A 13,560-nucleotide genomic window follows, 5' to 3' on the forward strand; every position below is an offset into this window, starting at 1 on the left:
AAAACATGCAAGGTGGTGTTCCTCAAGGACCAGGGTTGGGAACCACTCAAAAGTCAGAAGTAACGATCGATCTACTAAACTGACAGAACTGGCAGGAAAGTCACAAATAATCCCGAAGCTGAACTCATCCTACAAGTTGTATCTTCACTGGTGAGTACCCATATCAAATTTTGCAGAACTGTACAGTACATATACATATGTTAAAATTACGTAGGCTTAAAAGGTCGGAACACTGTAAGAGTGTGGGAAGTAGGCCTGTCGCGATAAACAATAAATCAATTAATCGCACAAAGAATGAAAATTATCAACCTCATTTTCAGTTACCGGCTTTATCATTTCTTCATGTCTCTCTTTCTACTGAAGACACAGCTCAACTCCGGTGCTCTTCACTGACCCCTCCCTTTCTCTTTTCTCTTTAAAATCTGTTTTAACCGTCCAAAATCGTGTTTTTTGCATCGTTAAAAACAGCTAAGCTGAGAAGCTAAGCTACGAGCTAAGCTAACAGACCGACCTCAGGAATAAACCTCCGTCTTGTTGAGCTCCAAAATTCACAGTTGAAACCAGTGCCTTTGTTTAAAAAGTTGTTTTTCTCTGCAAAAAAGAAGCCGAGGCCTTATTTACTGATTTTTTTTATTAAAAGCTTTGTGTGAAAAATGCTATGCTAAAGAGCTCATATTACTGAGCGTTCACCATGTGACCATGTCACGTCAAGGGCCTTCCCTCTCATTTTTCTTAAAGAGACACTCAACTATCCATCATTTGGTTCAGTCTTGTACAGGTGGTCAAAAAAGCTAATACACTCCAAACAAATCAACGTTTCTTCTAAAATTTTACAATTAATGTTAAATTTCAAACAATGTTATCATTTATCACAATAACTTCTGAGACAATTAATCGGCCAGCAAAATTTGTTATCGTGACAGGTCTTAGTGGGAAGGGTTTGTAAAGCCTTAAAAATATATATAAATACTAAAATAAATATAGCGATCTGACTTTGCGGTTTTTCACCTATCGCGGTGGTGTGTGGAACGTAACCCCTGTGATAATCGAGCAACTACTGTACATAAAAAAATTATTTCCTTAAAGTTTAATGAAAATACATCCAGTGATTCATAACATATTTTGCTAACAGACAGACATACAAACGCACACACAGAAACAGGGACAAAAACAATATTGTCCACCTTTGCCGTTCAACAGCAGGCAATAAAAAAATAAAATCTAAGGAGAAGTAGTTTATAAAGCCCTAACCCAGTTTCTGCTCGTAGATTTTACAAGCAGGTGACCTTCCTGTAAATTTACAAAACTCTACTCTCTCTGTCTTAGTGGTTGTGAAGCATTAATACAGCTCATTTTACAGCCCATTTCTACTCTGTTCACCCCGGTCTGTGTCTACGAGTTTCCTCCCACACCATAACGCGGCGCTATGAAACTGGAACAGTCTAAATAAAAACCCGCCATCTCATGGGGCAGACGTCTGTCTGCCTCTGAGCAGGGAGTCTTAGAGAAAAGAGCACACAGACTCAGTCATGTAATCTGCAAGGAGGGCCATGGAACAACTGCCAAAGCAAACTGTAGCTGCTGAGTAATCCCTATTAATGCAATGTGGTTTTATTTACTTATCTGGTAGTTTTGAAGATACAATCACAGAGGTTCTGTAACTGTGTTGGTTTGTAAAGGACAAGAGCACTTTGAGAAAAGTATGTATCCTCTGGAAATACATATCTGTGTTCACTAAAATGTCTAAGAGACATGAAAAAGTATTTAATGCACGTACTATTATGAAATTTAATATAACTTCCTGTAGTTATGTGGGTTTTAATGGCTGACTACAGTTACAGGTATTTTAATTACCAGTACAAGTTTTGACACAATAATGTTTCCACATTTCAACAGGCAGTTTAACCTCAACTTCATGTAAAACCAAAAAGGTGTACCTGGGTAATACTGTGACTGCAGAGGTACAGAGATAAGGAGGGCGGGGGGGTAAAATGGCTTCATTGGAAACTGAGGATGCTGCCAGTAAAATGTGTGATTGCAATATTATTGTTGACTTTTGCAATGATGATACATCCACATTTTCATCACTCCTCTTTCAGTTCTGTCGTCTTGACACTCACAACACTCTCAGTGTGCTTTAGCATCTCAGCCACTATCGGCTAAATCTGGTGTGAACACCAAGGGCAGTGACAGTCCATCTGATAGACAAACATATTGTTGGCACGAAGAACAACAATGAACGGCACTCGGATTATACAAGTCGATGATTTGTTGAGGTTTAAGCAGTCATTCTCTCAAATTTGTCATCGAGACTTATATAATCCTCAGCTCTACAGTGAAACTGTTAAAGGTGTGGGAAATCACATTAAAGAGCTAGTTCAAATCTTTGGAGGTGGGGTTCTGTGAAAAGATTATGAGCGATTGCCATCTTACCTGTTACAGATAGATAAAAGACTGGGATGGGAGTTTTAAACACTCCAAATATAGATTAAATTAATAAATCTGAGGAGGCCATCCCCTACTCCCTCCTGAAAAAAGGAAAAATTATAAAAGAAAAACAACTAAGAGTGTCCCCAGCATTTTTCTGCCATCGTTATTTTTGAAAGGATTATGAAGTGGAAACACTCAGCTTTATTGTCAGAGTGCATACGGTATATTCCCCTCTATGTTAATTCATTGCACCAGCACAGATGAAGGGCTACAAAAATACCTGCCTAGTAGTGTTAGCAGCAGTTCAGGTCTCTGTACCTGAAGCTTTTGATCCATTTGAGGTGGGGTTTTTTATGCTGGACCTGGAGCATGTAAACTTTAATTCACAGCCAATAAGAAGCATAAACATAAAACAGTTGTTTGTTGTTCTATACCCGTTGTTCTTGTGTAAGTAAAAACACAGTTTGAGAAGCATGGATTGTTTGGGTGGAGAGGTTACAGGATGGGATGTAGAAGTGTGTGTGTGTGTTGGGGGGGGGGGGGTCTTGAGTTTTCCAAGAAAAGTCTAATTACCCACCAAACTGCTGTCTCCTTAAAACAACTCGATACTCTTAAAAAATGTGTGTGCACCTGAATGACAACCTCAGCTGGAGCAACAACACCACCAGCCTGATCAAGAAAGCTCATCACAGACTCTACTTCCTCAGGCGGCTGAGACGAGCTGGTCTGGGAAGCTCAGTCCTCACCTCCTTCTACAGGTGTGCAGTGGAGAGCATCCTGTGCTCCAGCATCAACGTGTGGCATGGAGGCTGCACAGCTGCAGAAAGAAAAGCTTTGCAGAGAGTGGTGAAGGCTGCACAGAAATCTGTCGGAATCAGCCTCCCCACCATCACAGACATCTACACCTCCAGATGCAGGAAGAGGGCCACCTGCATCATGAAGGACCCCACTCACCCAGCACACACACTTTTTGCCCCACTCCCCTCAGGAAGGAGGTTAAGGAGCATTAAGTGTAGAACCACTAGACTGAGGAACAGCTTCTACCCTGAGGCTGTTAAGACTCACTGTAATGCCACTTTAATTTGTGATATGTGACTTATCTGTGCTGCTGATTATCCATACTGCTGATCTCATGCTGCTGATTATCAATGCTGCTGTATTCATTCACATCCATCTGTTCACCACAGACTCATGTTTGGGCTGCTGTTGTTACACTGCATTATTTTACATTATTAGTGTTTAGCATATATCTTAGATCTTTTAGTGTATCGTTTGGTGTTCGTTTAGTGTATATCTTAGCGTATATTTTAGATCTTTACACACCGTTTCTTTTTATACTTTATATTTTGCTATTTTTGGATGTAACTGGGACCCTGAGTACACAATTTCGTTCCACCTCATGGACCACATGTGATGCAAATCACAATAAAGAACCTTGAACTTGAAAAAGTAGACAAATGGAAACACCTGTGAATAGATTTAATCTTTACAAACTTCCTGAGAAATGTACGGTTGGAGTTTCCTCCAGGACTAGTTTTCATCTCAGCTCAGGCTGCAGAGCATCAGCTGGTGTTAAAATGTGCAAACACTGTTTTTTGAAAGTAATGAATTATTACTTTACTTCTTTTTTACTGTACCCGTGTCTCGTTCTCCATCCTCTCCAAAACTGCTGCTACTGATGATGACTTCATATCTATAAGTTATGTTCATCAGCGATCAGTGTTTAAACGGTCTGCGCTCATGAACATCTTCACCACACAGAACATCTATGTGCAATGTTTATGTTGGGAAATGACTCCAGCCTCCTACTCTGAGCCATTAGCCTCCTACTTAAAGTTATTGAGAAAACTGAAAGTAGATGCCAAAATGAGGATTATAAGAAAGAGGAAGGACTGTTCATATAAACTAAACCATTTCAGTCTCACTTCCAATTCCTTTGACCAAACACTATGTAACAACCGGACACTGATAAAAATCAGACAAGATCTTCACCTCTAATGTCTTCTGATCACTGATGTACATGTATTTAACGTGCAAATTCTGTCACTACTTCATCCATAAATATATCCATACCTGTCTAAATAAAGGTTGAATGAATAAAGAGAAGAGCACACATTTTTACCCCCACCTCCAGCCCCAGACGGGCCACAACCTGTCCTAACACACTGATAACCATCGGTCTCCTTTGTGCCGCACTCACTCTGCTCCTCGTCTTTTTGTTGCTACAGAATCAATCTCTCACGCTGCCTTGTTGGACAAGTTCAACTTTGAGCATTTACGCACAAAAACCTGAACATACTTCCTTTGATTGATAAATAAGAGGGAGCCATAAAGAAAACATGTTTCAATTCCAAGAGGTTAATAGCTCTGGCCCTCAGTCTATTTGTAGCTCACTTGTGTTTTGGGCTTTGACGTTCTTTAGCTCGCCTTTTCTTTCTACTCCATTTTCCTGAGGCAAAATATACCCATAGAAAATTCTCAACAGTATCAACATTTAATGCTAAATGGGCAAATTGTTTCTTGCAACAGACGCAAACTTTTATTAAGCTTGAGGGCAAAACAGGGTCCTACACCTAAAAGCTCTTTAAGATGCGTGAATACATAAACTTGTTTTTTTAATGGAGAAAACTATTGCAACAGACTGAGGCGATAAAACAAGAGATAGAACATTTAGCTCTTTATAGTTTTCATTTCCTTAGCTAAGGGGTCTGCAACCTGCGGTTCTGGGGCCACATGCGGCCCTTTGGCCCCTCTGCAGCGGGCTCTTTCAAGCTTTGACCAAAACTAAAATAAAAATGTATTTTATTGGTTGTTTTTCCAACAACAAAAAAGGGCTAGTTTTAGCAGTTTTCCTGTCATTTATTTTGCCATTATGTGATAGTACTAATACCAGGACTAAAACAAGTTGACCATCATGCTAGTAGTTTGTTAGAGACTTCATTAAGCCGACTTCCAGTCTTACACATGATCTTTCTCTCAAATCAACCAGAATGCTTTGGAACATGGATGTTGCGGAGAAGAAGTATGGTGAGTTAATTTGCTAAGAATAAAAGTTTTTTAAAAAATAATAATAATTAATAAGTCAGAGTACATGGAAGTATTTATTTTATCATCCACATCCAATAAACTGGTCTAATTTAAATGCTCACTTTAACTTTATGCTTTATTTCATCAAATTAGGACATGGAAGAATTTTTGTACATTTAAAATAAGAACTCACATTTGCCTGCATAGTTCTGGTTTATTTTTTTAACGGATAAAACTATTATTTTTCCTTATTTACATGAATCGGGACTTTTCTTTCATCTTCAACTGTAAAATTATCCATCATTAGATCTAGCCATTATCTTTTAGCTTCTTCCTTTCTGTGTCACAGGGGTCACTAGTGCCCATATCCAGCTATCACGGTGTGAGAGGTGGGGGACACTCTGGACAGGTCTCCAGTCCATCACAGGGACACACAGAGACAAACAAGACAAACAACCATTCACTCTCTCACTCACACCTAGGAACAATTTAGAGTTGCCAATCAGCCTAACATGCATGTTTTTGTTTTTGGTTTGTGGGAAAAAAAACGGAGTACCCAGAGAAAACCCACACATAAATGGAGAGAACATGTAAACTCCACCCAGAAAGGGCCCTGGCCGAGATTTGATCAGACGAATTTCTCACTGAAAGGAAGCAGCGCTACCAACTGCGCCACCGTGCTGCCTCAATCCTTAGATTTTTTTTTTTTTTTTTTTTAAGTTTTATAATGTCACTCTCTACTGACTGGAAAAGCCCCCTCCGACAACCTTGAAATAGTCCACGGGCCACAATGACAGTTGTAGCAGGTTTTGTGGCTCCGGACACTTTAGAGAGCGAAGGGGCAGAGCTGGCTCGTAAAGGTTGCAGACCGCTGGCTTAGATTTTTTCTGCCTGCCTGCAGCAGATGCGGTCATGCTTGTTTTGTTTTTTACTCATGTATGTGTGGAAACAGAGCAACACACGAGACAAAGAATCTCGTTCAGCAGCTATTTAGGGTATTTTTATCATCAGCCGTCATAAAAATAGCAATAGTTTCCCTTGAATGAAACAAATCAATCAAAACAAAACCATCAGACTCTTGGACACTTTTTGACATGATGCTGTTGATAACTTGGAGCCTAAATTCTTCATACTATCACAGTAAAGGAACAAAGCCTGGTTTAAAAAGGAGCCTTACTGGGAGCACACCTGTTGTGCCATCTGATCTCTCTTTCCTGAGTGCGTCTTTTCCTTGTAGCACACTGCTGCTGACCTTTTCCTTTCTGCTGTTGCTCGGAGAGCCGACACACATTAGGTCTGTTCTGTCGCAGCTTCGCTGCGAGCTACAGAACAGGGTCAAGGGCAGCTTTTCTTCTCCACCAGCCATTTTCCTCCGTCTCATCACCAACCAAAGTCCACAAGCAAAACAATTTGAGCGATGGAGTGTGTATGCAGTTAGAAGTCAAGTTAGAAATCTAAGAAGCAAAAAATACTTATATTCCATGAATAGAAAAACAAAAGTGCCAGATATGGCACATTATACGCACACTGGAAAACTATTATACAGCGATCTATAGTAACAGCCCGGACCAGCAAAGACCTTGTATAACATTTGACCTTGATCTGTGACCTTGACCTTGAAGCTGGGTTGATCAAAAGTGTAAGTGACTCTGTCTAGAGATGATGCACATGTTTATCATGTTTCATTAAATTGTCTTGAGCGAATCAGAAGTTATGGGCGGGACAAGAGAACATGTGCTGTGCAATGAATACAAATGTCAAAGAGTGGAACTATTAATTAAAGATGTGTACCTGGGGGCTCTAAAGCCCACACTCAACAGGAAGTGATGTCATCTGAATCATAAATCTTTTCCACAGACTAGTTTGTCCAACAGAGAAGGAAAATCAACCATAAACCAACAATCACAAGCGATTTTTTTCAGTCCTAAAATTTTAAAAAGTGTCTTTATCCTTGAAGAATAGAGGGACATGTCCACCACTACATGTCCCCGTTCTGCTGTTTGACTGAAGACGTCCCACCTGGTCCAGACAGGAGGGGGAGCTTTAATTACTGACCTGCCAGCAGAGACATGGCACCACAGGTGGCCTCTGGTCTGCTTCAACACAGGGAAGTCCCAAAAAGTTGCGGATGAGCCGCCTTCCCTCAGAGGAAAGTTCTTCTATAACAAAGTTAAAACCCTGAAGAGTGCCAGGTCCTGACACCATGTCAACTTTAAAAATCCAGACTCTTCCAGACTCAAATCTAAACTTTTTAATAAACTCGGGGTCTAATTTCAATGTTTTGACTAAACATTTACAGAAACTGTACGATGACCAGGGCTTTCAAACCTCCAAAGATCATTTAAAAGATGACAAACTTAACCTAAAGAATAAAAACTAAACTTTTTGGCTAGGTTGATTTGAAGCGTGCAAGTTTTTTTTTTTTTTTTAAAAGGTACTTTAAATAGTGAAATAAAAGGCTACATTTTTATTCAAATCACGTACAATATTTGCAGCATTAATTATCGGCACCTATATAGCATCTTTTCTAAATTAATTTCATATAGTGCTTTAAAATGTGTGTTTATATTCACACACAGTTCCTTGAAGTTTCCATCTTTCACACAAATAATTTGAAACGCTGACAACCATTTAATGGCATAACGCATGACTCCATAATATCTGCGTGACAATAAAGTGCCTAAAATGACCTGTGTAGGTAAGATGTGAGCTAACTAAGATGCACAATGTACATTACGTTCTATAGTGCACAGGAGGGAGCCAAGCTGAGAGCTCTGTAAGCAGGCTGGCAACAAAAGCCAGAGCCTGTGGGTGTTAAAATGTAAGCTGGGTCCATTTTTCAGCCTGACACTCCAGTGATCTTTTCATTCTCTCAGCGCAGGACGCTGCTCTGACCGTAGCCATGAAACCAGATCATGTGCAGCCAATTACACACACATGTAAGCCCACTTCCACAAAACCACACTAACGGCGTGTTGGACTAGGCGATGGCCTGGTTCTGATTTCCCTTCTGCCTTCCTCCACGTGCCGACGAAGAGCAGCGAGCTCAGGCCCTTTGTTGTTGTTCATTTTTTATCATGCTCCTATTTATAACTGCGAAGATTTGAGTCTGGGGGCAAGCTGAGAGCAGAGTCACAGAGGAGAGAGACGATCATATGTTTGGGTTTCTTAAGCATGTGAACTCCAGAAGATCGTCCAGCCTCTGCAGTAATTACAGGGGAACTGTGGTAACACAAGTAAGGCCCACATCAGGGTCTGAGAAGGAAAGACCATTTTTCTGAATGCAAAACAAAAATACATTTGCATGGATGATCGTTTTCACATCCTAATCCTAGAAAGATTTGACAAGCAAGCAAAATCTCCACACAGGTGGGCTCCATAAAGTAGAGTTGCATTCGAGCCTAATAATAATAATAATAATAATGTCATCACAATGTCAGCACTGTATGTTTCCATACAATGGCGAAATTAGTCTCTGCATTTATAATAAATCCGGCCCAGCCCGAGCCCGTTGTTTGTTTGTTTTTCCGAGCCCTACCCGGACCCAACGGATTACTGGTAATTAGAGGGAAGAAACTGAAAAAAAAAAAATAATAATAATAATAACTTTTTTTTAATTAAGCTTTTCCTGCTTTTGTAAGCAAATCAGTTTGACATGATACTTTTAAAAACGTAATGAAAGGAAGCTATAAGATTTATTTTTATTAACAAGTCACCAAATTAATATTAACATACAAAACGAAGAGCCTAAACAATCAACTGTAAAGATAGGCTCTACAGATGAACAAAAATAGTTTTAGAGCAAAATTATTTGGAAAAATATAGAACAAGACTATTTTAATTGAACGTGCTGCTCGCTTTGGATTTTGCAGATTCTGCTACTTCCTTCACCGCAGATGACAGCAGGTGCGGAGTCGCGCGCAGCCCGTGATCAGCTGATCCATCCATCCATTATCTTTACCCGCTTCTTCCTTTTCGGATAGCGGGGGTTGCTGGTGCCTATGTCCAGCAGTCACTCACTGTGCGAAAGGTGGGGTACACCCTGAACAGACCACAAGTCCATTTCAACCGGCGAGTCAGCGGACGTGCACGGCTGGTGACAGGTCATCCATCCGAGCTTAACGGGACTTTGTTAAAACCTCTTTAAACCAGCCGGTCGGACCGATCTGCCTCCTCCTCAACAAGTACATTAACACAATTTTATATTGTGCATTTAGTTTTTTTCATGCTGCATGATTCGTAAAACCGCAGAAGCCTGAGCCCACGTGCGCAATTACTGCGCAATGCGCCAGCGATCTCTTCCACAATCGGATTAACCGCTGCACTCTTCTTTCTTTCCTCATCCTCTCATCATAGTAAACTTACTGCCTCCTCCTCTACAAGTAGATTAACACAATTTTACATCGTGCATTCTTAGTTTTATTTGTGCTTGTATGATTCGTAAAGGCAGCACGGTGGCGCAACTGGTAGAACTGCTGCCTCTCAGCGAGCAGGTCCTTGGTTCAAACCCCGGTCCAGGGGCCTTTCTGGGTGGAGTTTGCATGTTCTCTCCGTGCATGCGTGGGTTTTCTCCGGGTACTCCGGTTTCCTCCCACAGTCCAAAAACATGCATGTTAGGCTGATTGGTAACTCTAAATTGTCCCTAGGTGTGAGTGAGAGAGTGAATGTTTGTTTGTCTCGTTTGTCTCTATGTGGCCCTGTGATGGACTTGCGACCCGTCCAGGGTGTACCCCGCCCCTCGCACAGTGATTGCTGGACATGGGCACCGGCGACCCCCGTGACCCAAAATGGAATAAGCGGGTAAAGAAAATGGATGGATGGATGGATGATTCGTAAAACCGCATCAAAGCCCGAGACAGGCCAAGCCCACACATTAATCACATTATAACGGCCCGGACCGGCCCTAATCTGGGTCGGGACGGGTTTCGGGTTTGGGTTAGAAATGACAGCTCTACCATAAAGGAACATTTACCTAAACAGCTGGGGCCACCTTGGCTCAAGGGATATTTTATCCCTCTGACTCACACACATGCAGTTTTCTTTTTAGCCATTTTATGGAAACGCATCGATGGCCTTTAACGACGCTGGCCCATTTGTTTGATCTCAAGGTAGACGCTGTGTTGGTATAGATCATTTCAAATTGACTGGTGTCATTTAAAGTTTTCCCACGCAACCAGTGAGTCATACGAACGAGCGCACATTCAAATTATTGTTCTTATTTTTACTTTCAGCGCCACGAACGGATGGAATCTTTGCTGCACGAATCAAGGAACGCCCTCCGATCACTTTGTTTCACAGCTGTTTTACTGGCAACCATTTCCCAGTAGCTTCGCCTGCGATAAGGACACCACCTCTAAGATCAAATCACAACGAAGCAATTTCCATTCAGAGTTGCACGACGCAGACATCATTTCTAACCGCAACTGAACAACCGCAGATGATTTGATTTCCTTCTGTCGGGGTTTTAGAGAAAAGAAAATTAGGTTATTGTCTGCTCACAAACTAAATGTGCACAGGAATGACTCAGCATAATAGTTGTTAAACAGATTGTGGCTTGTGTACACCTGCTGTGTATACAGAAGAGACAGGGAAGGTAGCCACACCTGAAGTATTTACCTTTTTTATTTAATTTGGTTGCGTTTATGGATTTGTGACGATGTTACAGAGCAAGATTTTAGAAGAGTGCCTCAAAAAGCAGAAAACTGTAAAAATGTATTTCATGGGTGCTCAGCTTTTACAACAGGACAGGAAATGACCTAATTAATTAGTTTATTCTAATTATTCATAATGACACAATTAACTGGTTTTTAAGGAGTTTAATGGGTTTATTAATGTCACAAGTGAACATTCACTTGGATATTTTAGTTTTATGAGTTTAATCTAAGGTGTTAATTTAATGTTTTGATGATGCCACTGGACTCTTTGAATTCCCCCACAGAGATAAATAAAAGTAAACAATTCAATTATCATATTTTGTTGATTTGGTCATGCACAGCAGCAACACTTTCATTAATTAAACAGTAATAAAGCGTCCCAGTACAATAATGTGAGTAAGTGCTAGCCCATTAGCATGTTGTCCTCTTTGACACTGGTTGTTGGGGATGTGAACGTTCACTAACCGGGCTATTTGCTCTTGTAATATCCGTACTGGACTCATTCTGCGACAATAAAACAAAACATTTATTTTTATTTTTATATCTATAAATAAATGTACCCTGAGTTCGTCCCTCTCAGCCTCCCAGCGATATTTCTCGGCCTGGAAACGTCCCCACTCGTACTGGATGAAGTGCAGGATCCCTGGAAGCGTCATACCCGAGGAGTCCCCGTCCTGTGTGTCTCGAGGCAGCAGCGACCCACCACCCGGGGCGGCCCCGGCTGCTGCTGCCGCCGCCACCGCTGCCATGATGTGACCTGTCGCGGGGGCTGCGGTCATCTGGCCCGGTGCTGCTTTCGGCCCGTTCGGGTTGCGCCCCGCTCCGCTACCGCCGCAGCTCCCACCGCCTCCGGAGTTCGGGTTTGGTCCTCCGCCGGATCTGTCCGCCTCCATTTTAAACGTTCAACCTCTCGCCAGGATAAAGGGGTGGGAGCGGGCAGAGTGTATTAACAAAAAATATATATTTACATTAAAAAAAGTACCCCGTTCCCCCTTTCAAACCCAATGTTCTTCATCAAAAGCTGCCCTCTAATCTTCCTTTTCTCACACCGCACAGAGCAAAATTACTATTCACTTGGAAAATACTACACTTCCGTTTCCAAACCTTCAGAATAAAACTCAGTAGCAAAATTACTATTCACTTGGAAAATACTACGCTTCCGTTTCTAAACCTTCAGAATAAAACGCAATCTTCACATAAAAATGAAAAAGTTAGAATTTTAAGTAACAAATGGGACTTTTTTCTAATAAAAAGTCTATAATCAATCAAAATTAATCCATAATGTCATGTTAATGCTAAAATATAACCATTTGGTATCGTTCACGCAAAATTAGTGGGTGTTTGCGACTTTTATTTTGATTGCCCTGATTATTTCCTGTGTGCTGGGAGTTTGTAAATTTCTAATTTTATAAAGAAATAAAGGGACGGCGTTTTCTGTAATAAATAATGGACACGTTTTTGAAGATAATTTCCAGCCAGTTTGTGAACAGGACACTTTGGGAACATTTTAAATTTGATATAATTAGTCATAATTCTGCTTCCGGTTTCACGTTTCACGCATTTTTGATTTTAAGAAATATGTGGTTTAAATGTATTTTCTTAAAAAAAAAGAAATTAAAAAAAGGGAAACGAATAAATTTAAATGTAATGAGCCTCGAGGTTTTTTTTGTTTGTTTGTTTGTTTTTAGCAACGATATTAGCTTCATATTTGGATGTTCAACAATTGCTTTTGAAATTATTTTAAATTGGGTGTACATTTGTTGCACATAGCTATGTTTAACATTTATATTTTAAGGTGTGTGTAACTGAGACAGTTGTTTTGAGATGTATTTGTTCAGATTTTTTTTTTTTTTAAGATAAGATTTTTATTCTGAAGGAGGTTAACCGGAAGTCTTGTTGTTGCTCCGAGCAACAGAGAAGAAGTGTGCTAGCAAAATGCTAACATCGTACGGCAGGATTTCTTGGTTACATCCATGCAAATTAAATACTTATTTTTAGTAGCAGCTTTCCGTTTTTAATGTCGAAGTCTGGTTTATATGACATTTGGGCAAATTTTGGCAAATGGTGCGGAATAACTGTTTATTTTTTTTACTGCAGACGTTTCTAAAAATGACACCTATTACTCCTGCGCTTCCAAAATGTAAAAAAACTACTACATAATGACTGTCTTGCATCGAGTATGATTATTTACTCTCAAATAAAGGTAAGTTGTGGTGATTCATTCCATTTACATGTGAATAGTACTGCAGATAATATTTGATTTGCTAAAAAATAACTGCACAGATAGGAGGGTACAGTTTATGCACTGGTTTGACAAATTTAGGCACGGATAATTTTAGTGATTTGTCACTACTGTTTGTTTTTTATATATAGTAGTAAGCTTGTGCCATATTAAAGAACCAATATTATGCTTTTGAGACATTGGTCTAAACATGATATACTCATGTAC

The 13,560-nt window shown here is 40.3% G+C and overlaps 1 protein-coding gene across 1 annotated transcript in view; it reads right to left on the bottom strand.

Annotated features, from left to right (window-relative positions):
- strn4 (striatin, calmodulin binding protein 4) overlaps positions 1–12,203 on the bottom strand; it is a 30,148-nt gene extending 17,945 nt beyond the window's left edge. Inside the window, exon 1 of the mRNA XM_037678175.1 lies at positions 11,672–12,203. Within this exon, the coding sequence (XP_037534103.1) occupies positions 11,672–12,004 (333 nt within the window). The 5' untranslated portion in view covers positions 12,005–12,203. The remainder of the gene's footprint in view (positions 1–11,671) is intronic.
- Between the last annotated feature and the right edge of the window lie 1,357 nt (positions 12,204–13,560).

This window comes from Nematolebias whitei, chromosome 6 (genome assembly GCF_014905685.2).
Source record: "Nematolebias whitei isolate Nwh7 chromosome 6, NemWhi1, whole genome shotgun sequence".
NCBI classification, from domain to species: domain Eukaryota; kingdom Metazoa; phylum Chordata; class Actinopteri; order Cyprinodontiformes; family Rivulidae; genus Nematolebias; species Nematolebias whitei.